At 24.5% G+C, this 26,903-nt stretch overlaps 2 protein-coding genes across 2 annotated transcripts; both read left to right on the top strand.

Annotated features, from left to right (window-relative positions):
- The first annotated feature begins 141 nt into the window (after window positions 1–141).
- On the top strand, window positions 142–5,865 carry LOC145945654 (aminopeptidase N-like). The gene is made up of 5 exons (XM_083054729.1): window positions 142–401; window positions 3,582–3,787; window positions 4,246–4,602; window positions 4,703–4,772; window positions 5,611–5,865. The coding sequence occupies exons 1-5, from the start codon at window positions 234–236 to the stop codon at window positions 5,752–5,754; spliced, it is 945 nt and encodes a 314-aa protein (XP_082910855.1). The 5' UTR covers window positions 142–233; the 3' UTR covers window positions 5,755–5,865.
- Window positions 5,866–7,530: 1,665 nt separating this feature from the next.
- LOC145945590 (aminopeptidase N-like) lies at window positions 7,531–22,413 on the top strand. The gene is made up of 10 exons (XM_083054648.1): window positions 7,531–7,618; window positions 11,863–12,318; window positions 13,816–14,286; window positions 15,195–15,378; window positions 15,834–15,993; window positions 16,483–16,549; window positions 17,623–18,002; window positions 18,443–18,732; window positions 21,392–21,597; window positions 22,053–22,413. Exons 2-10 carry the CDS (start codon window positions 11,885–11,887, stop codon window positions 22,411–22,413), a joined length of 2,553 nt encoding a protein of 850 aa, XP_082910774.1. The 5' UTR covers window positions 7,531–7,618; window positions 11,863–11,884.
- The last annotated feature ends 4,490 nt before the right edge of the window (window positions 22,414–26,903 follow it).

Genomic DNA, 26,903 nt, shown 5'->3' with positions numbered 1-26,903 from the left:
AAGCAGTGGTATCAACGCAGAGTACTTGCAAAAATAAAATTAATGTAATTTGGAATTCTTTTTATATTATACATTTAAAAAAATCGATAAAATTTATCTGTTTAATAATAGGATACTATCGCGTCAACTATGATTACGAGAATTGGCAAAGACTTGTACATTACTTAAATTCTGAAAACTATTCTAATATACATGTTCTTAATCGAGCGCAAATCATCGATGACGCATTCTATATGGCGATAAATGGAAAACTTGATTTCGCCATATTCTGGGAACTTGCGAGCTACTTGTCGCGAGAGAAAGATTACATAGCATGGTACCCTATGATCAAAGCTTTTGAATATACATCGGTTATTTTTGCATTTCCAAATAATACAAATGAATTTCCCGATTCGCTCCAGGTACTGTCAATAATAAAGTACGAGGCCCACTTTTAAAGTAAGGTTCGTTTTGAAATAAAAAAAAAAAACATCTTATCATATAAAAATAATTTATTATAACCAAAACACTTTAACAAGTTTACTTTATTGTTCCACATAATCATTATTGACTTCCACGCATTTCTGATATTGTTTCAACAGCTTCCTAATTCCATTGTCTTAAAAGTTTGCCGCCTTTGTTTTGAACCAGTTAGTAACGCTGTTCTGATATCAAAAATTCTGATATTAAAAATACGTAGAATCAATTATGATTATGTGGAAAAATAAAGTAAACTTGTAGAAGTTTTTTGCTTATATTACATTTTTTTATCTGTTAAGATCTTTTTTATATTTTAATACGGACCTTACTTTAAAAATACGCTTTGTACATCAATAAAATTGTGTTTTGTGTTGTATATTAGGTCAATAAGGATACAAATTTGTATCATTAACAAAGTTATATGATAACAATTTTATATCATTATTCTAACTTGCTTAAATAGTAAGTTGTTGGGTAATGAAAAATAAAATAATAAACATAATTATATAATTCGAAAATCTTATAATAATGTGCTGTTTTTTTTAAGGATCAAAATGTAACATTTTAATTGTGGCTTTGTAATGTTCACAATATTTTTTCTTTATTCTCTCTCTCTCTCTCTCTCTCTCTCTGGGAAACATAATAACGCCATTTGTAACAAATTCAACTTTACATTTTTTTCAGTATAATGCGTTAAAACAAATTTTAAATATATCCCTACAGTTACTTTTGAGGTTACCTGATATATTTTCTTACATACACATAAGTGCAAACGCACACACAAGCACACGCTCATAAAAGCATTGAATTGTTCTAAATATTACGATACAATTTGAAAATATTGTTTTTTTAATAACCTTTTAATCACAGTTGCAATGAAATTGTATGATTTTTATTTAAATCAGTTTATGTAATGTAAATTGTATTTATTATGTTTTATTTTTGTTATTCGTATACAAATTCATACATATTAGAAATTAATTAAAACATAAAATTTAATTTAATTTTTATAAACTATAATACTTGACTGAAATTTTGAATCTCCAAAAAGTTAAAAGTGTAAAAATAAGCGATTTTTTCAAATTCAAATTATTCTGTTATAATATTAAACTAAAATATTAATTTTTATGTATTTAAATACTTACTTTTTTCATTATAAAGACAAATTTTTTTACAACGTTTTTCAAAATTAAAGATGTTTCTCCGATTAATAAATATGAAGATTTAAAATTATAAAATTATTTTGTATTTTATTTTGTATTATATATATATATATATATATTAAAATTATATCGCTTTTATTATATTTTTAAAGAAAAATATAGTATTTAAAAAATTTTTGTGTTTTATGCATAGAACTTAACTTTAATAGCATTAAAAAGAAAATGAAAATTGTATAACAATAGGATAACGTAAGTTTCTTTACAATATCGACAACGAATGACAGTATAAAGTTATTAATTTAAAATCTATAATGAGAAACGATAATGAATTATTTTTATTTTATAAAATAATTCTTCCGTTATTTTTTTTTATAAAAAATTTAATTTAAAAATACATTTAAATTTCAACGTGCAATTAAATGATATTAATGCGTCAGTATCAAGAAAAAATTAATTTTTTGTTGAAACTGGTTACTAATTCACGGGGCACTTTTCTTGGTCCAATAACAAAAAATTGAATAATTCTTAATTTGAAATTTTATTTTTATTAACCGTGCTTAAATAAATATATATTAAAATATAACTTTATTAATTATTATCTCACATTTCACTTAGGAAATTATATCTCAAATATATATATTGATATTGATAATAATTATAATAAGATTATGATTTGTACCCAACGTTTGTCGATAATACTGAAAATGAATAATTAAGAACAATTAAAAATAAAGTAAATGGTCCTTCGAAAATAACAATTTAATGTAAAATATAAAAGGCATACAGGGTTGTTAAGACGCAGATCAAGTTTCTCAATATGTCGTAATACTAATGCATTTTATTAATAAATGTTGGATACAAAAAACGAAAACGTTCTCGCGTTGGATACAAAGAACGTGAAAATTTATAGGAACTTGATAATAAAAGACAATAACGTTAACGTGTATATAGTAAAACCTATGCATTACACGTATAACATTCCACAGTCAAGAATAATCTTTTTGTATCCAGATTCGGATTCTTCAACTAATTCCAATTCCCTTTGAAAATTCTCTTAACAATAACATTGTAATAAAAATGGAACCTTTGTCATTTACAAAGAGCCCAGTTTATATAAAATAAAAAAGACAGGTGGATTGGTAACTTATAATCGGTTACCATACTGTATAAAGTACAATGATTTTCCATTGCTAGAATGCTCCACATTAACTTATCTTAAACTTGACTTTTCCCTTTTTTTGCATTCTCATTGAGGAAGCTTTGTTTTCGATTTTGTTTTTACATGCAAACTATGTTAATAATTCGTCTAATTATTTAAGTTAAGTTTTAATAATTATCTATGAGCCAAAGATGGCCACAATAATGGCCAAACGTTTGCGTTCATTGTATCCAACCGTTATTAATAAAATACATTAGTATTACTACATACTGAGAAACATTATCTGCGTCTTAACAATCACGCTAATATATTTTTTATCGTTTACATTTAATTAAATAATTAAGTAAATAATACATATTCAAATTTGTTTTATCATAAAATGTTATTAGCAGATATCAAAAAATTTAACTGAATTTATGTTTCAAAAAAATATAATATGATTTGTGATAAATCTCATAATTGCAAAACATTTATTAAATAATTCCTTTGTGCAAATTAAAAATTTTTACCTATTACGTATTTTCTCTTCAATAATCCAATATTAGAAAATTTTAAATTACGTAAATAATAAACATATAAAAATTATATGTATATATTTTATTAAAATGAATTTGAGTGTATTTAACCAATATAAACAATTATTTAAGGGATTAATCAATTTGGAGTAAGTTTTAATCACTTACGAAAATAAAATAATTCTAGTCAATAAGAATGTATATTTTTTGCATATATATTATATATGTGTTTGTAACTAATTTAAAAACTGAAATTTATAAATGTTATTTTTTGTCACATTTCAGAAAGTATTAGAGAAAATAAGAAACCTGTTTCTACTTATACCTCAGGATACGTACGATCAAATGATACAAACTAACAACGATCTTGATAAATCTTTAAAACAAGAACTCGCAAGAATCGCATGTATTATCAATAATACTTTGTGCATTAGAGCAGCTGAACGTCAAGTAGAATTATATTTACATAATACTACAGAAAATATGTACTCGTAAGTGTTTTTTAATCATTATATTTCTCAGTATTTTTTTAAATCTTGTACGCTTATATTTGATACATTTATTACTCGAGAAAGAAACCATACAAAATTAAATATAAAAACATGTATGTATATATTTATGTATATACACTCGGCCAAAGAAAAAAGTACACTTGAAAAATAGTAAGAAATTGTGAAAGTTGAAGTATTTATGACTCAGCTAATAATTATGATATTAAGGTGTATAAAAAAAAAATAAAATAAAGCTTCAAGTCTGTAGTCTGTTTGAGAAAATTTTAGTGCTAATTAAGTGGAATGATCAGTTATGCAATGACAAATAACAGAGTGAGAATTGCAAAACTGATAAATAGATGGTCCATTTTCGTGAATTGCACGGCGTAAATCAGTTGACGTAGCTCAATGGGATAGAAAGCACATGAAAATTCAATATTCTTTTCTGTATTGCGCAGAATTTTACCTGGGTGGCAAAAATGGACTTACTGTAATGGTTTAAAGTATGCGAATACGAGTACATGGATGCCTGTATGGGAGGAAGCATCCAGGATATACAAAGAAAGATCTGATTATAAAATGTTAGAGGGCCTTATTTGTTCCGAGGATCCCCAAATAATCATTTATTATCTGTTCCAATTAGCAAACTTTGAAAATAAATTCATAGATAATGAAGATGAAACAATAGCAAAAGAAATAAAGCGTAAAGTTAATTCTGTAACTGCTAATATTTTTCTTTCTGCTCTATCGAAACATGCTAACAACATTAGAATACTTAAAGAATTATTGGAACATTATGAACAAGTAAAGTTGAGGTAAGAACACTCTTCTAAATGAAATTATATTATTTATTATCGTACAGATTTATTATGTATGTGTTAATTATAAATCTATACGTATTATTTGTTTTTATAGTCATGTCAATATAAATGCAGCATTAATTGTGGCTGTTAATAATGCATATTCAATTGAACAACTTAACGAGGTAATTTTATACTTATTTATAAAGTTTTTATTAATATATTAATTTTTTATTAAAATGCATTAAATATATTATATTATATTATATACATTCAACAGATGTTATATTTTATGTATATAATGTACGTATTTTTCTCTTTCATATTGTTAGATATTTTATACACGGTGTTTCATTTTAATTTTTGCAGAAAAATGTCTTCGAAATTAAACAAAATACGAAAAAAGTGTCGAAATAAAAATTGTAAAATTTCCAGCGGGATAGAAATTGTCGCTACTGACTGATTTCTTAGAGCGCGATTTTTTAGGTTATTTAAATATCATTTATGTTTTCTTTACTAAAAAGAGAGCTACCTTAATTTTTTTAAATAAATAAATTCTTTGCAATATTTAGCGTAAAATGTTATTTGGATAAGATGATCAAAAAGTAAATAGTTTACGACATATTTTATACTTTAGTTTGACATTAATTATGAAATATTTCGTAAAAAAATATTCATTTTATGATTATTCTTCTTCAATACTTTTATGCATAAAATAATAAGAGAAATCAATTGGTGTAAAGAAAACACATTATTGTTTGTAAGAAAATGTATGTAGCTGCTAACTGCAAATTAAATACTTTTACAAGCGCCGACTAATTTCTTTCTTGAAATCTTATTTTATCATTTTTTTCGTATTTCGCTTAATTTGAGAGATATTTGCTTGGGGAAATTAAAATAAAACTGTATATCGATATAATTACTTATGCTTACTGTTTAATAATCTTGCATTCGTTTTTCATTATTATTAATTACGAAATTATTTATTGATAAATATTAAATATAAAATAATATTTATTTCAGATATATAAATTTGCGATATCATTTCATAAATATCCACCATTACGTTTGGAACATTTTGCACCCACGATCAGTATACGTATTCGTAAGATATCGGAGCAGATGACATTTTTTCATAATTTGTATCAGAAGTCCAGGCTTCATTGAATTATTATAGGTGCAACTGTAACACATATACATTAACAGCTGCAATTGTAAAACACCCATTATTTATTATATCTTCAAAAATATATCATAGATATTTAAAATAATTTCTTACATGTTTATAATGCTTTACATATTTATTATTTAATTCTAAAAATACTTATATGATAATTTGATTTTCATTATTTTCTTTTTAGTTATTTTGTATTATATTTTAAATATATTTAACGTTAAATAAGCTCTTATATTATTAGTTTTAGTACGTATATAAGCATTAATAATACTTATGTAATGTTTATTATACATATATGTATATATGTGAAGAATATGATTTTTTGCATATTCATTATGCCTTATTAAATATCAAAACTGAGATATGTACTAAAATAAAAATGAGATATTAAATTTAATACACATAGATATACAACTTATATTAATATTTAGTCAGTACATTTAATGTAATAGTAAATATTAATATATTAGCAATATTAGTTTATATATTAATTTCCATTTTAATGTAATAATTAATATTGATATTAGCATTACTGTTTTATATTAACCTTTATAAAAGTTTGTATTTGATTATTAATATATTTATAATATTATATATTGTTTTAATTTTTCTATGCTTTCCCTGTTCGCGATTTTCTTGTATAAATCTCATATAATTGCTTTGGCCCAAGCCTCCAATCGCCTGAGCCGCCGATTCCGTCTATTTCGAGCGCGCCTCGCTCCAGCCCGCAAGGCACATTTTTTAAATCGTCCACTGATAAAAGTGAAGAATAAAAAAAATCAATCGATCAAAAAAAAGAGAGTGGTTTTGAAATAATTCTTGAAATTTATTCTGGAGTTTACACTTTTTCTAGTTTATCGTTATCGATTCTATTTATATTATATTTGCGCTGGTATAATTTTTAAAGAGAGGGAGAGAGAGTACCGGTATAATATTGAAGGAGGGAAAGAAGCGAAAAAACGGGATCACGAATCTCGTAGTCAATTCTCGAGATCTTGAGTGATCCGCGAGGTTTCTCACGAGAGTTTCCGCGGCGGTGCCGTTTTGCTCGGCACGTTTTTATTTTTATTATTTGCTTTTCTGATTTCTCCCTAAAGATAGACTCGTTTTTTTTGCGAGTTCTCGTCGTCTTTTGATGGGAATACTATAAAAGCTTTCTTCTTTCATATATTTCAAATTGCTACAGTCATCACGAATGTGCACAATAATCATATTTTGTAACATTTTCTCTTTGAAAAAATGACTTTCTTATAAGTATCGACCAAATCGATATATCGACCAAATCGATTGTATATAATTTATTTATTAATCATTCACAATTTTTAAAAAATAATAGTAATAAAAGGTAAAAATAATTAAAAAAGAGAAAAAAAAGGAAATTGCAATTTAATATCGCTAGATGTAACTTATTTTTTTCCTGAAATTAAATAGTTGTGTACGTCTTAAAAACAACCATGTATTTTCTTTAAACCAATTAATTTTTCCTTAACTTCTTTTATTTGTTTTATATAACTGTATTGATAACATCATTGAAGATTGAATATTTTACGAGATATTTTATAGTTTATGTAAAATAATATTAAATTGAAATATAAAATATCTTGTAAATTATATTCACTTTTGGAAGTATTGGTAATCTGAATCCTTAATCTACATTCTGTTCTGATTAGGTAGTCGAAAATTCGCAGTGTGACACATGCTTTAAGGAGATATTTACATGACATTGTGTATTTCATATGTTATGATACCGTCAGTATTTGATGGTTGTTCGAAGAGGTGAAATCAAGATTGAGTGATACTTTTGGCTAGCACTTTTAGCTATATAAAATAACGGTTCGTGATTCAACAAACAATGTAAGTAAAATACTGAACATTTAGATATTTCTTTTTACATATATATGTATAAAAATATGTAGAAGAAATGATGACACACGATTACAGATATTTATTTTCTAGAAAATATGTTATTTTGTTTCTAAGAAATCATTTATATTCTTTTTATTTCAATTATTGTCTTTATTCTTTATTTTTTTTTTTTAACAAATTACAATTAAAAACAAATTGCTCTGTTGAATACATTTAATTTCTAACAGATATCGAGAGTCAACGTTCCCTGTAAAATTATGTTAAATTAAGTTAATATGTAATAATATGAAGAAAATAAACAAATAAGCGGAATAAATGATTCTTTTTTTGTAAAAAAATATGTATACAACGATAATGAAAAGTGTTTTTGCGTCTTTTATTTAATCTTAATCTGAATTGCTTTTAAAACGTGTATTAAACAAAATTTGAAATAAATTTGCGACAGCTATATCTTTGTTTTCTTTTTTTTTTTACAATATACGTAAACTATAGGTTTCCTGTACTGGCAATGAATTTCGGAACGTAATTTATTTGTATATATAACTTACTAATGATACATAAAAATCTGATATTAATAAATTAATAACATATTAATAAACATATGTCAAACTAATAACGAACAAAGCCCAGTTATTAAAAGGAATTATTTTATACATTCTTAAGTTAAAATCGATGCATTATATATTTCTAAATTTAAATACAGTTTTGAAAAGAGTTTATCTCCATCAATATAAAACTTTATTTCAGATTAAAATAAAAACCTCTAAAGGAAATTTTACCTTCAACACCTATTAGAAATTTAATTTTTAAGAGAAAATGCTAAAAAGTATAATACTTAATATATGTATGTGTTGCGACATATGATATTTTAATTAATGCAATGTAATTTGCTGCTGTGTATGTAAAAACAATATATATGTATATAAACGTGAAAAAAATTTTATCTCTCTCCCTCCAGCCTCTAAGAAGAAAAACTAACCATCTCATCCTTTACATATACACAAATGGAAAAATTGTCACGAATAGCGACTAATTAAAAAATGTAAGAAAATCATACTATCATGCGTGAACAGGATATAAACACTACGAAATGAATGTTGAATCCTACAAGCCTTTATAATACAATATTTGAATAATATACATATTATAATTTAAATTTTTGTAATAATTTCACCTTTTTAAACTAAGAGTGAGGAACAATTTTCTTAAGAATACTATAAGCTTTTTTCTTTCACATATTTCAAATTGATGCAGTCATCACAAATGTGCACAATAACCATATTTTGTAACATTTTCTCTTTGATTAAATTACTTTCGTATAAGTATTGACCAAAATTCTCTTTACTGAATTTCATTTTGATCTGAAAGAAAGCTTTTCACAAAGTCGAAAAGGACCATACCTTTATGGAACTACATCTTAATTCAATATTAATAAAAGAAACAATATAATGTATCTCTTAATCAAACTTGTTTTATATAAAATTATAATATACACGATACAGAAAGATTTATAACATTAAATAAATATAGAATAAAGAAAATTCATACCTACCTTGATATTTCGTATTAACCTTGACATTCTTGAAAAATAAACTAATATATAAGGAATATTGTTTACAGATTTAACTGTTTGAGGACACAATTTAGCTTACACGATGAAACTAAAACAATTAACTTGATTATAACTGCTCCGCACTATAATTTATATACTGCACAATTTATTTATTATCGAAATCCAAGGTAAATATTCAATTGCTCTGTTTTAGTAAGGCTACACACGTGTAGCTTTTGGTCTAGTCACATATAAATTCAGATTATATTAATAATAAAATTAATTTCCTTTAAGAATTAAAAAAAATTATATTTTTTCTTTATTTGTCTCGTGAATAGTATTTATTTACCATTTGTGCTATAATTTATTCAGTATTTAATATTTCAATATTTATCATTATTATCCTCTATTTATCAATAATATTTATTATATTATTTTATCATTTATAATTCTAACTATGTGTTTATAATATGAATTATAGTTTTTATAGTTTCTAGTGTTTTTAATTTCAATCTATCTAATATAACATTATTGTTGTTTTGCATTAGGAATCAATAAACCATAAATTAACATTAATTTATATATATATAATTAAGATTAATATGTACCTTGATGTGAATATACAAACTGCAATTCATTTATATTATTAAAAAGGAAAACCGCTTTTCCGCGATGTTAATTGGTTCTCTCGATGTCGAATAACCGCGCGATGAAACAATCTTCTATTATTTTCCCGTTATAAAAAATGGAGCTGTCTCAAACACGATCGCGTTATTTGACAGCTTTCACAAATCTAAGATGTCCAACGCAAATTTTGATTAATATCGTGATAAATTGATGTCTAATTACCGTGCTGAGTTTAAGATGTTGATTATTTTTGTTATACTGAGTTGTCACTGCTATAATCATTTTGATATTCTGTAAGCGATTAAAAGTTGCATACTTTACATCAAATATAAATATACACAATAATTAGCGCGCTGCTTGTAGTACTCTAATTTTTATATATAAAAATTCCTTAATGATCAATTATTTAAACAAATTAATCTTTTTATATAAATTATTGTAATTTATTTACATATTCCTTTCTCTCAGATATCGAGAGTTTTCCATTTATTTTCATATATTTCTTTAGTATTTCTGTTTTCTGTTTTCTGTTTTCTGTTCTACACTGCCATATAAACGGTACTCTTAAAAAGTAGTAAAAAATTGTGAAAGTTTAAGAATTTATAACTCAAATAATAATTATAATATCGATGTGTTTAAAAAACGAAAATAAAGCTTGAGGTCTCTAGTTTGAGAAAATTTTAGTGCCAATTACGTGAAATGACCAGTTTTGCAATGAAATATAACAGAGTTAGAATCTGATAACTAAAAGGTCCACTTTCCTGAATTGCACGGCGTGAATCAATTGACATATGAGACAAAAAAAAAACGTGAAAATTCAAACTTTTCTCGTAAAAATGCGCTTTAGCAGAATTCGATACGATAATATTGCGCTGAGCTATCTCAAATAGAATATAGTCGGTTTTCTAACACAAAAATTATAATTTTTTATTTTTATTTTTATATTTTATATTATATTAAATATAGCAAGTACAAATTTTATGTCATAATTTGTCGTTAAAAACCGATTTTTTTCAAATTGAGATAAGTCGGCGAAAAATTATTGTATCGAATTCCACCAAAACGCATTTTAAAGAGAAAAGTTTAAATTTTCACGTGTTTTTTATCCCATTGAGCTACGTCATCTGATTCACGCCGTGCAATTCAGGAAAGTGGATCTTTTATTTATCAATTTTGCAGGTTCACACTCTGTCATTTTTCATTGCAAAATTGATCATTCCACGTAATCGGCACTAAAATTTTCTCAAACTACAGACTTCAAGCTTTATTTTCTTTTTTTAAACACCTTAATATCATAATTATTAGCTGAGTTATAAATTTTTAAACTTTCACAATTTTTTACTACTCTTGAAGTAAACCGCTTTTTTTGGCCGAGTGTATTTAATGAGTGTTCTTAACGAAGAAACAACATTCAACAAAGTAGAGAGAAGATACAGGCTGAAAATTTTTGCGTGTCATTTTTAGATAAGAAGATATTATGATAATATACAATTTTAGATTGCTTTAGTATATATACTTCTAAAATATTCCGAAAATTATCTTTTTCCCTTTATAATCAATCAACAACTGTAAAGTAATTGTGAAATGAGGACCAGTCCATCAGATCTTTGCACATGCGCAGACATTTCGCGTGACAAAGTTTGCTGTTTCAATTATTTTACAATTGTTGATTGACTGTGAAAGGAAAAATTTTAGGAGTATTTTAAAAGTGTGCTAAAATCATCTAAAGTTACGTTTTATCAAAATATATTTTTATATAAAAATGGCGCGCAAATATTCTTAACGTGTATTTTCTCGCCTCTGACGTCACAATCTAACGTGGCCGTAGCCAGTTACAAGAAGCCTTAACATAAAACGCAATATACATATTTAAAAAATATTTATAAAAATTTACAACTATATAAATAGATTGTATATTTTTCTAAATTGCTGCAATTTTTTGATACGTTTCCCTTTTCTTAGAGAGAAGTCGACAGTTTTGCATTCTTCTTATATTAACTTGTTATGCATTTTTGTTTCTCATTTCAATCTTAAAAAAAATATATGTTTGCAGATTTGAAGCAAAAACTGATATAATGTTCCTAAAACTGTCATTAAATATTTTATTACACATCGTTGTAATGGCAATGGCTTTTTCGTCAAACTGTCTGGTACCATACCATTATGATTTGAAGCTAAAACTGGAATCAAAATATATGTTAAAGGGCGAGTCCAATATCTCAGTTTCCATTAATTGTGCATTACGGAACATAACTTTTGATGTATCAATACATATAAATGTACTAAAAGTGAATGTGATGTCATTAGAGAATCGAAAAATTTATACACCAAATTATATACTTTTTGGATATGGAACTGCCATTGCTAATTTCGATGAACAATTAAGTCTTCATAATAAATTCGAAGAAGGATATTATATTTTGAATATAAAATTTGAGAACCATATATATGGACGATATACTTTACAGTTTTTGAGAACTTATTGGTACGAAAACCATAAACAGGATGAGTGAGTAAATATAAAAATATATTAAAAATTAACAATAAATAAATGTATAAATAATATAAAAATATAAATATATAAATATATATATATATATATAAATATTTATAAGTGCATATAATATAAATACATAATATACATATACAATATATATACATATTATGTATATTTAATTATAAATTATAAGTCATATTTATTAAAATTTGTATACATTTATTATTATATTTTACAAATTATTTATATTACCATTAAATACTATATGTATTAATTTCTTTTTTACGATGATTTACAAAAAATATGTTGTTGACAATGTTGCAAGGAAAACTTCTTTATACCTGAGTATGATTATACTTTACATAATATATATTAACATAATATATATATCGAACACTATATAAATATTTACATTAGTTGCATTGTTCTTTAATGAAAAATCTAAATATCCTCATAATAATATATGTAAATATAAATAAGTAGTATTAAGTTAAGAAATGCATTACACACAATCACATTAACATTAAATAAGAATCACAGTAAGTGTACTATTAAAGAATAACAATTATTGCATAAATTTTAAACACATTTCTACATATGCATACCCACGCGTACGCAAAACTATATAATTTAATATTGCTTTTGTGTACCATATTTTATATACAACTATAAAATAATTTTATGCATTAATATACAAGATAGTCTTGAAATACTTGGCCATAATCAAGAATTGGATTGAGCTTGTCATAAGGATGAAAAAAGTTCTTATAAACATTAGTCTAAAAATACTTCCTTCAGAGTTACGACTCATTTAATTATCAATTTCAAAGAATAAATACTTTCAAAGTTCTTATCGTACCTTATTATGATTTGTACTTTTTATACATTAAGGTGTTTAATAAGATTAATCGAGTATATTATACGCGCGAAGCAACACTTCAAAATTTAAAGCACAACAATCTCGATCCCTTCTTCCGGTATCTCGAAGTATTAGTCGAACGGAAAAATTCAATGGTTAGACGAATGGAAATGTGTGTTTCAGTTAATGGTAAATATTTTCAACAATATCTGTAAATCTGTAAATAAAAATAAAGTTCTTTCTTTTCGTTGGCCTTCCATTTTTTTTAATCAGGTATTAATTATTAAATAATTAGATGAATTGTAATTCCTGAAGAAGCCGTTTTTGGACTAATGTACAAATGAACATTTTTCATCCTTATGACGAGCCCAATCCCTGATTTTGGCATAGTATTTCAGAACTACCCTGTATTATAGAAAAATAATATTATATTTGTCCTGTTGTGTATATGTATGTGTATATGTATGTGTAAAACTATACATATAATTATAAATAATAATGAACAATGAGCGATAATCATTATCATATTATTATTTTAACATTATTTATATATTGCGCTGATGCATTCTGTAATGCTTTCTTAATAATAGTTGTATCAGTAATTGCTGAAAAGTTGTCATTCTCTAAAGCATGTCATTAAAATGTGATAGGTGGATGCTCGCGATACTAAATCAGGAAGAAACAGCCCGAGAGTTATTTCCATGTATGGACGACCCGAAATTAAGTGCCACCTTTAAAATTTCCGTAGAACATGACAAAGGATACCGAGCTCTATCGCATATGCCGATACGAGAATACGATATTATAGCCAATGGCACGATATTACTTACTCATTTCCAAACGACATCTGAAATATCTCCAAACGACGTAGCAATTTTAATATATAAAGTTGATGGTCTGCATCCAATTCATATTTTTAATTGGAACAAGACTGTCACTGAGACGTGGTGCAGACCGTATTTTGCACCCTACGTGAAATTCGGTCTATATGTTGCTACAATGATAACTTTGCGTTTAGAAAACGATTGGAATATCCTGAAAAACGTTTCAAAAGTGGATTATGTCGCCGTTCCGAATTTCAAGAACAAAATTAGGCGAACCTGTGGTCTGATTATTTACAAGTAATACATTTATTCTACAAATAACTGTAAACATATATTGAATATATCATTAAAATATTATATTATTATTTTGAAAACTTAAAATTCAAAGATATGCATTTTTCTACTTTTATTGTTACATCTGATGGCTTAATTAAATGCAGACTATAACGGTATTTATTCAATTATTTATTTATTTTAACAATTTAGAGAGTAGTATATTTTATATAATTTGGAAATATGTGCTTTTATCGATGATCAAGTAATTCCTATAAGCAATTATAATGAATGACGCAATAAAACACATGTATATGTAATATTTACTATAATCCAATTACTGAATAACTTACATTTATAGATATGTAATAGACATTCCATCATGGAGAAACTTTTTCGTCGTTATATCAAACTAAGAATTTAAATATTATCAACGATTTAATACAATTTTTAGTTTTTATGTTAAAAATATATGTTTCTGTTCTAATTACTGAGCTTACTTTTATTACTAAACGCATTGTGTATGTGTATGAGTATAATTATTTTTTTTTATATATTTATCGAAAAATGGCTAGAAGATTTATTCTAACACTTTGAGAAATAAATGATAACAAAAATAATGGAAAATAAAATTACTATATACTTATTCTGTTTTTGGGAAATAAAAGAATAAAGTTATATAAAATAATTACATATAATTAACACATATAATACATCGAATAAATTGTTACAAAAAACTAACAACTTTTTTGTGTACTAATGTATAATTATATATTCTTATGTTTATTAAAATTTTAATTATGTATGACAATACTTGAATTATATTTCTTTAATATACATATGTAAAAACATTTAATTTGTATATAAACAAAATATCCAAGTTTATAACAAAATGGTTCGAAATAATAATATTATTAACAAACAATTTTCAGTGAAGCTGATATTATTTACAACGAGAAATTACATCTTCCTGCGCATAAATTTATAATGATGCGCTCAATAGCTCATGATATAATATCTCAATGGTATGGTTATCTCTTTGATTCTATTCATTTGTCTCACTGGTGGTTAAATGAGGGGTTCATTCTGTTTTTCGGAACGTATATCGTCAATCAGGTTGGTCTTCTAACATTTCTAACGTTAATTATAAGAAAATTATGGTTGATATTCTGACAAAATGTAAAATTTTGAAATTGCCTTCTTATTCGAAAAAAATATAAAAGAAATATCAATATATTATTTTTTTCACTATTTTGCAATATCATCACTATTTGAAAAAAAAAATAAAAACATTACAGAGCTGATAAAAATTATACTTAAAATTCGATATTAGATTTTATGAAGAACTCGCGTTTATATTTTTAAATCTACGATAATAATTTTTATCAAATTGTTAAATATGTAGTTGTGAACAAATTTTACTAAAAAAAATTATTTTAATTTAAATGAATATATAAAATAACAAAGGATTTTTAGAAATAGCTATAATAATTTTATTCATTATTTCGTATTATTAATGTGATTTTCTTTCACCATTTTATATTTATTCGGATACATCTATTTGTCCGTAGGATTTACCAGATATCCGGATGATGGACTTGTTCGTAGTTCAGGCTCAATATGAATCTCGATTTCTAACAATAAACGGTACAACGAATACAAATAATGTTAAGGAAGACACAAGCGATACGTTTAAAATTAGTTCAAAATTTTTTTTTTCTCCTATTAAAGGTATGTATGTATGTACATTTGAATTATAAATTATGAATTAATTAAAATATATATAAATATATATACAGGGTGTCACTTAAAGACCACCCACTAAATACATAGCGTTATTCCTTACCAAAAAATAAATCGAAAAGTCCTGAACAATTTTCTTTTTTGAACTTAGTGGGCGGAATTGAAGTGACACCCTGTATATATGTATTTACACATGCAGATATATATTTATATAAAAAATTTGTTTAATAATATAATTAAACAATAATTACATTGCCAACCATAAACATGTATTAATAACAATAATAACAAATTAATCAAATTAAATTCTGCATTTATTTCTTCTTATTTGCTTATATTTATGTTAAAAATAATTTTCTTTTAATTATAATTAGTTCATATATATAGTATTATATTATTAGTTATGTTTACAAATTTATGTACATTATGGAGTAAAATTATTTAAAATGTAACTACGCATACTTTATATTTTTATAGGAGCCCTTATATGGCGCATGTTACAAAGTGTAATTCCCGATAATATATTTTGGACATCTATCAATACGTATGTAAAGTAAATGTTACTTATGTTGTAATATAATAATTATAAAAGTTTTTCTAAATATGGATTACCATAACATTTTTCTAAAATAAATCTTTATTAAGTATTCTATAATTAATCTCGTTTATTTTAATTAGTCTTATAATTATTAAATAACACACAAAAGCATAAAACTTTCTTCACAAAGAAACAAAAACCAAACCAAATATTGTATTTATTTCGAATGTCATACGAAATTTTAAATTTTTAAAACATGTATTATAAAATGGACTGATTTTAATACAAATTAAAGTCCAACTAGCAATAATAATAATCTTATTTATAACAATTTTTAATGAGATCTAATATATAAAGTAATACTTAAATCATATTACGTGAAGTTATTAAATAATTTAATATTATCCATCGGTCAATAGTTGGGAAATTTCCGATATACATATATAATCCATAATAAATATATACACAAAACGTTAAATAAAATGTATAATATAAGAGCAAAAATGTATATCAAGAACTTTTATAAAACAGATAAAAAAACATACGCTAAGTTTATGAAAGTGTATCCGATGATTATTCAAATATGGGTGTGATACAAACTGAAATTTAAAATATAAAAAATTGGTAAATGCTGTTAAAAAGTATATTTGTTAACAAAATAGTTAAAAAACAAATAAGATCTATTATAATAAAAATATATGCAAACAAATACTCAGACAAAGTATATATATATATATATAAAAAATATATATACATATATATTGCATCTTTTTAAATATATAACAAAAACACTGAAATATGACAATAAAATAATTAAATAATTAATTAAAAAAATTATATTATGGTTTGCATCAAATATTAGCGTTATTTTATGGAATTTGCTGATTTGAACTTTATTTTGTAAGAAAATCGACCCCTGCTTTATATTAATTGACCTTTGTAAGAATCAAAGTTAATATTAAAGTAAAAATTATTCAAGCTGTATTCGTTAAAACGGATAATTATAATTTTATATTTTGCTAATGCGAATCATTTATATCATGTAGCATTTATTGCCACAAATATGTTAAATTTTACAGACTATCTTCTTCTAATTTAAAAACTCCCGATGATCTGTGGAACGTTATGGAGAATAAGACAAAAAAATACGATAGTTCCGATGTAAACTACCTTCAGAACGTGAAAGAGATGATGGATATTTGGACTAAACAAAAATATTGTTCTGTGCTAAATGTGACACGAGATTATTTAAACGATCAAGTAATAATATCGAAAGAGTTTGAAGACAAACTGGGTGAAACGCCGTATTTTATACCTGTCACCTATACTATAAACACAGACATCAATTTTAACATAAATTTGCCACATATTTATGATTGTTTAACGAAATCGAGACCGACGTTGGAAATACTCCTTGATAAGGAAGTTGAATGGATTATTGTCAACATACAACAAACTGGTAAATATTAAATAAATTATAATATAGATTATAATATATTAATATTTTCATTACAAAGAATCTTTCTTTATTACATATATTTTTATAAATTTTGGAATTATATTTCATATATTACAAACAATGATAATATTTTTAAAAACATTTTGCAATATTATCATTAAACAGGTTTAGATAAATATTATTTTTTAGTTATAATTGATTTAAATTCATACAATTTTGTACTCTATTAATTTTTTTAAAGCTTTATTCTTTAATTTAATAATGGAATTTTTTTATTATATTATAATATATGTACACACACTCACACATGCGTTCAATTGCTACATAAATTAGTTTATATGTGTTTAAAACAATATGCAAAAGTAAAATTAATGTAATTCAGAATTCTTTTTATATTATACATTTAAATAAATCGATAAAATTTATATGTTTAATAATAGGATACTATCGCGTCAACTATGATCAGGAGAATTGGGTGAACCTTGCACTTTATTTAAATTCTGCAAACTATAGTAATATACATGTTCTTAATCGAGCGCAAATTATTGATGATGCATTCTATATGGTGATAAATGGAAAACTTAATTTCTACTTGTTTTGGGATCTTGCAAACTACTTACGGCAAGAGAAAGATTACATAGCATGGTACCCTATGATTAAAGCTTTTGAATATACATCGATTATTTTTGCATTTGCAAATGAACCAGATAAACTTCCCGATTTGCTCAAGGTACTGTCACTAATAAAGTACAAGGCGCATTTTTAGAGTGAAGTATGATCCGTTTAGAAATAAAAAAAAATCTTAACATGTAAAAATAATTTATTATTGCAAAAATCTTCCACATGCTTACTTTATTTTTCCACATAATCATCATTGACTTCCAGGCATTTTTGATATCGTTTCAACAGCTTCATAATTCCATCGTCTGAAAGTCTGCCGCCTGTGTCTTGAACCAGTTATTAACGCTGTTCTTTAGTTTGTTGTTAGGAAATTGAGTAGACAACTTTGTAATGTTTTGGACAAAATGTTATGAGTGACAGTAAAGTTAGGCAATGGTGTCGTTTGTTTAGAGAAGGACAAACAAATGTCCATGACAAAGAGCGTAGAGATAGTCCAACAATGATGACAGAAGGTTTAATAGAAAAAATGAATACACAAATTATTGAAAATCAGCAGTTTACGGTTTTGGAATTGTCTATTTAATTTCCTAAAGCGAACTAAAGAACGAAATATAAAGCAAACTAAAGAACGGCATTACTAACTGGTTCAAAACACAGTCGGCGGACTTTTACTATAAAATTAAAAAGATGTTGAAACAATATCAAAAATGCGTGGGCAATAGTGATTATGTGGAAAAATAAAGTAAGATTGTAAAAATTTTTTGGCTACAATAATATATTTTTATATATTAAGATATTTTCTTTATTTCAAAACGGACTTTACTTTAAAAATGCACCTCGTATATCAATAAAATTAAATACTAGATCAATATAAATATTAAATTGTATCACTAACAAAATTATATGATAACAATTTTATGTCATAATTCTGACTTGCTTAAATACTAAGATATTAAGTAATTAAGAATAATGACAAAACTTAATTACATGATAATTATACGGAAATCTTATAATTATGGGTGTTGTCTTCTTTCAAGATCGAAATGTAACGCATTACGTGTGGCTTCGTTATCTTTACAATATATTTTTTCATTCGGCAACGTAGTAATTGCATTAGTAACAAATCCACTACTTTACAATTTTTTTCAGTAATGCGTTACAATAAATTTTAAATATACTATCTCTATAATTAATTTTGAGTTTATCTGGCATATTTTCTAACATATGTGCAAACGCACTCACTAAAAGCATTAAATCCTTTCAAATATTACGATACAATTTTTAAATATTGTTTTCTAATCACCTTTTAATCACAGTTGCAATGAAATTTTATAATTTTTTTTTTTATCAATTTAAGTGATATAAATTTGTTTTTATTTTTGTTTTTTGTATACAAATTTAAAGATATTAAATTCAAATTTAAACATAAAATTTAATTTAATTTAATTTATAATTTATAATATACGATCAAAATTTTGAATTTGCACAAAGTTGCAAAAATATACAATATTTTCATATTTATATTAATCTGTTGAAATTTTAAACTAAAAAACTTATTTTTACGTATTTACATACCTACTTTTTTCATTACGAAGATAATTTCTTTACAATGTTCTTCAAAAAAGATGTTTTTCCAATTAAAAAGTGTAAGGATTCACAATTATTAAACTATTATATACTTTATACACAGATTATCAAGTTATATCGCTTTTATTACATTTTAGAAAAAAATGTAATATTAAAAAAATTTTTTTGTTTTATGCATAATACTTAACTTTAATATCATTAAAGAAAATAAAAATTGTGACAATTCGCCAACTCTTTTTACTTAACAATATCGACAATGAATCACAGTAACGAGTTATTAATTTAAAATCTATAATAAGAAACAATAATAAATTATTTTTATAAAGTAATTTTCCCAACTTTATTTTTTTCTTTACAAAAAATCTGATTTTAAAAGACATTTAAATTCCAACCGACAAATAAGATGCTGATATTTATTAATGATTCAGTAACAAGAAGAAATTAATTTTTGTTTGAACATGATTTATGATAATGCACTTTGGGCACATGAGGCACTTTTATTGGTACAAGAATAAGAAGAATTTAAATTATTCTCAATTTAAGATTTTATGTTTATTAACCATGTTTAAAAAAAATGTTTTAATATTACTTTATTAATTATTATATCACATTTCTCTTAGGAAATTATATTTTAAATATATATTTTGAAATTGTGTGTGTGTGTGTGATTATAATTCGAATAAGATTATAATTTGTACCCAATTTTAGTAAATAATACAATAGACAAATAATTATAAGTAAAGAATAATTATTCAAATTTTTTGTATCATAAAATGTTATTGACACATATCAAAAATTTGAACTGAGAGTTTTAGTTTCAAAAAAATATAATATGATTTATGAAGTCTCTTATAATTGCAAACATTTATTATTAAATATCCTTGTGCAAATTTGAAATTTATTACCTAATATGTATTTTCTGTGTAATAATCTAATATTACTTAAAAAATTATGAATTAGGTAAAATATAACATGTTATAATTTTATGTATTTAAAAGGTATAAAAAATTATTTAAGAAATTAATTAATTTAAAGTATATTGTAATCTCTTACGGAAATGTTAAATAGTTCTAGTCAATAAGAATGTAAATTTTTTGCATATACATATATATTATATATATGTGTTTGTACATAATTTTATGACTGAAATATATAAAAACTAATTTTTTACTAAATTGCAGGAAGTATTGTCGAAAATAAGAAACCTGTTTCTACTTATACCTAAGGATACGTACGATCAAATGATACCTACTAACAACGATCTTGATAAATCTTTAAAACAAGAACTCTCAAGAATCGCATGTATTATCGGTAATGCTTTGTGCATTGAAGCTGCTCAACGTCATTTAGAATTATATTTAGATAATACTACAGAAAATATGTACTCGTAAGTGTCTTTTAATCATAATATTTCTTAATACCTTTTTAAATTTTGTACGCTTATTTTCGATATATTTAATACTGGAGAAAGAAACCATGCAAAATCAAATATAAATATATGGATGTATATATTAATGTATATACACTCGGCCAAAGAAAAAAATACACTTGACAAATAGTAAAAAATTGTGAAAGTTGGAGAATTTATAACTTAGCTAATAATTGTGATATTAAGGTGCTTAAAAAGCAAAAATAAAGCTTCAAGTCTGTAGTCTGTTTGAGAAAATTTTAGTGCCAATTATGTAGAATGATCAGTTAGGCAATGACAAATAACAGAGTGAGAATTGCAAAACTTATAAATAGATGGTCCATTTTCGTGAATTGCACGGCGTAAATCAGTTGACGTAGCTCATTAAGATAAGAAGCACGTAAAAATTCAAAATTTTTTTCTGTTTTGCGCAGAATTTTACCTGGATGGCAAAAATGGACTTACTGTAATGGTTTTAGATACGCGAAATTTACTACATGGATCCCTGTATGGGAGGAAGCATTCAGAATATACAAAGAAAAATCTGATTATAAAATGTTGGAGGGCCTTATTTGTAACGAGGATACCTTAATAATGTTATATTATCTGTCCCGATTATCAAACTATAAAAATGATATTATAGATGAAGAAAAAGAAACAATAGCAAAAGAAATAGAGCGTAAAGTTAATTCTGTAACTGCTAATATTTTTCTTTCTGCTCTATCGAAACATGCTAAGAACATTGAAATACTCCAAAAATTATTGAAATATTATAAATTACTAGACTTTGAGTAAGAACATTTTTTTAAATAGAATTATATTGTTTATTATCATAAAAATTTATTATGTATGTGTTAATTAAAAATCTATACATACTATTTGTTCTTATAGTCATGTCAATATAAACGCAGCAGTAATTGTGGCTGTTAATAATGCATATTCAATTGAACAACTTAACGTGGTAAATTTTATACTTATTTATAAAGTTTTTATTACAATATTAATTTTTTATTAAAATGTATTAAATATATTATATTATATTATATATATTTAACAGATGTTATATTTTATGTATATAATGTACGTATTTTTCTTTTTTATATTGTTAGATATTTTATATAGGGTGTTTTATTTTAATTTTTCCAGGAAAATATTTTCGGAATTAAATAAAATACGAAAAAAGTGTTAAAATAAAAATGGTAAAATTTCAAGGAGGAAAGAAATTGTCGCTACTGACTGATTTCTAAGGAGACGATTTTCGAGGTCATCTGAAGATTATTTATGTTTTCCTTTTCTAAATAGAGAGCTACCTTAATTTTTTTAAATAAATAATTCCTCGCAATATTTGGCGTAAAAAGTTATTAGGGTAAGATGACCAAAAATGAATACTTTACGAGATATTTTATATTTTAGTTTGACATAATCTTACATAAATTATGAAATATCTCGTAAAAAATTCCTTTTTTGATTATCCTACTTTCATACTTTTATGCATAAAATAATGAGAGAAATCAATTGGTGTAAAGAAAATACATAATTGTTTGTAAGAAAATGTATGTAACTGCTAACTGCAAATTAAATACTTTTACAAGCGCCGACTTATTTCTTGCTTGAAATCTTACAACTTTTATTTAATCATTTTTTTCGTATTTCTCTTAATTTGAGAGATATTTGCTTGGGGAAATTAAAATAAAACATTGTATCGATATAATTACTTATGCTTACTTTTTAATAATCGTGCATTCGTTTTTTATTATTATTAATTACGAAATTATTGAGTGATAAATATCAAATTTAAAATAATATTTATTTCAGATATATAATTTCACAGAAACGTTAGATTTACCAGTACATTTGGAAGTTTATATTGTACGCAAGATCAGAATACGTAATCGTACGATATCGGACCAGCTGGAATATTTTCGAAATTTCTACAAAAAGCCCAGTCTTGGTTGAATTATTATAGATGCAACTGCAATTCACATACATTAACAACTGCAACTGTAAAACACCCTCTATTTCTTAAAAATTTAATAATTTAGCATAGATATTTAAAATAATTTCTTACATGTTCATAATGCTTTACATATTTATTATTTAATTCTATATATTGCTTATATGTCTATGCTTCGATTTTAATTATTTTCTTGATTGTTTTTAGTTATATCGTATTATATTTTAAATGTATTTAACGTTAAATAAGCTCTTATATTATTAGTTTTAGTATTTATATAAGTATTAATATAATACATACGTAATGTTTATTATACATACATACATACATACATACATACATACATACATACATACATACATACATACATACATACATACATATATATATATATACATATATGTATATGTGTAAATATATGTATATATGTAAATATGATGTTTTGTATATTCATTATATAATGCCTTATTAAATATTAATACTGCAAAATATATACTATAAATCAAATATAAGATATAAAATTTAATATACATATACATATAAATTATAGACATTAACATTTTGATTAGTTATTATTAATATTTACTTATGTTAGTACATTTAATGTAATAATTAATATTAATATATTAGCATTATTATTTCATATTAATATGTATATTAATTTTTATCTTAATGTAATAGTTAATATTAATATTAGCATTACTGTTTTATATTAATTTTTATAAAAATTAGTATTTGATTATCAATATATTTATAATATTATATATTGTTTTAATTTTTTTGTAATTTTCCTGCTCAAGAGTTTGATTCTCGTATAAATCTCATATAATTGCTGCCCAAGCCTCCAATCGCCTGAGCCGATTCCACCTATTTCGAGCGCGCCTCGCTTCAGCCCGCAAAGTACACTTTTTAAAATAGTCCACTAACGAAAAGTGAATTAACAATAAAGAAAATCGATCGGAGAGGGAGAGAGAGTGGTTTTGGATTAATTCTTGAAAGTTAGAGAGAGAGAGAGAGAGAGAGAGAGAGAGAGAGAGAGAGAGAGAGAGAGAGAGAGAGAGAGAGAGAGAGAGAGAGAGGGAGTGAAAGTCTAGGATTGGGTCGGCTAGGACTCGCGCAAACAAAAGCAAAAGGGAATGATTCTATTTTGAGTCCAAGAATTATTTCGGTTAAAAAATTAATAAATAAATGTTTTCTTTAAAAATTGTATATATATTGTATAAAATATGTGATTTTAGATTATTCACGAGGACATCAGCGAGAATCTCCTTTCGGCAATTTTCCGCCTCGACTTGGTATTTTATCGATTTACAATATTTATCTGTTGCTCGCGATATCTGCAGCTGTGTCGTGTCGACCGCGAGGCATGCCGTGTGTATTATACGCGAGTCGGACAGTTGAAAGTATTATATATTTCAGATACGTAATAACAGCTAAAGCGATCGAGTTCTTACTCAATCGATAGATTGAGTTCAAATTATATAATAAAAGTGCCTTTATTTTTTCTCTATGTGCTTTTTAAACGGAGATATTATAATGTAAAGTTTGTTTTTATACAAAATTGATGGCGAATTTCTTTTTTACATTACAATTCTTTAATGATTAAATAAGATAAATTAAATTAAATTAAAATACATTACATTAAATTAAAATAAATGAGTTAAATATGTGTATATTAATAACTATTACGTAATTTTTTTTATTTTATCTTTATTATGAAGAAAAATAACACGACGACATAGTAGAAGTAAAACTTTTTTGAACATATTACGTTAACATATTTTAAATTATAACTGAACATTTACTATTTGTGCAAAGTCTGACATTATAGTTTCAAATTTACGTATTCGTTTATTTGTTGATTCTTCGTGTATTTCTCGATTGTATATAATTGATTTATTAATACTTTCGTAATTTTTCAAAAATGATAGTAATAATAAAAGATGAAAATAATAAAAAGTAAAAGAAGAAAAGAAAAAGAAAGAAAATATTGCTAGTCGTATCGCTAGATGTAGACTATACATTGTTAAAGGCAGACCTTGATTTTAGATATATTTGCTAGATATAGTTGTAAAAACTTCTTCTGTAAAAAAGTGTATTAAAAAATTGGCAAAATATACAAAAAATAAAGCAATAAAGTAGGGAAAAAAGAAATTATGATATGTTGTATATGTTTTGCACAAAATTTAATAAATTATCACAATAAAATACAAAGATAATAATAAATAAATCTCTGAAAATTATTTTAATCTTATAATCACCTTAATCACATTCTTTATTTTCATGAATTCGACAAATTCGATGTCAACAGTGGCGATCAGTTTATCACGTAAAAAACGGCTATATAACTTTATAAATTGTTTAACAACTTCAAATTTCGCAATCATATTTCTAATTTATGTTGTACATATTTTTTATCTTAAAATTTCCAAAATATATATTTAATTGTTCGTTTAAATAAAACTACTTAAGTATAGCTTTTGTTTATTATAGTCACATTATATAGTTGAAAGCTACCTTAATATTGAAGTATCTTTGTTTTGAATATAAAAAAGATTATATAAAAGAATAAGTTTAATCGAAACAACTGTTTGCGTGTTTGTCCTAAAAACATTTTTAATGCAATAATACATAATAGAAAAATAATGTAGGAAAATATTATCATCAATAAGTTATAATATTATGTAGGAAAAATGTATATTGTGATTTACGGTATGACTAAAAAAATTGATTTTTATAATATAACATTCTTTCAAAGCATTAAGAATTAGACGCAAATAGTATTGTATAAATAAAAAAAAATTAATCTTTCCCTAAGACTAAATAGTTGCGTACTTCTTAAAAGCGACTATGTATTTTCTTTAAACCAATTGATTTTTTCTTAACAACTTTCACTTTTTTCATATATAGTATCGAGGTAACATTTTCGAAGACTGAATATTTTACGAAATATTTCGTAGATTTTACTAAAATTATATCAAATTAAAATAAAATATCTCGTAAACTTTCATGTTCTTTGGCTATAAAGAAGGATTCGTAATCCGAATCCTTAGGCTGCTTTGCTCTGATTAGATCGACAATTCGCAGTGTGACACAGACTTTAAGGAGATATAGCTTCTTAATAACAATTATGTATTTTTTCTTTAAAACAATTGATTTTATCTTAACTTCTTTTACCTTTTTTATATAAAAGTTTTGATAACATAATTGAAGATTGAATATTTTACGAGATATTTCATAGTATATCTAAAATTATGTCAAATTGAAATATAAAATATTTTGTGAACTATATTCACTTTTTGAAAGAATTGGTAATCTGAATCCTTAAGCT

Source organism: Prenolepis imparis, unplaced genomic scaffold (genome assembly GCF_030444845.1).
Source record: "Prenolepis imparis isolate NDT839.2.m4 unplaced genomic scaffold, iyPreImpa1.0 SCAF_14, whole genome shotgun sequence".
Lineage (NCBI taxonomy): Eukaryota > Metazoa > Arthropoda > Insecta > Hymenoptera > Formicidae > Prenolepis > Prenolepis imparis.
The sequence above is the reverse complement of the archived record's forward strand: the minus strand, read 5'-3'. Positions and strand labels throughout refer to the sequence as shown.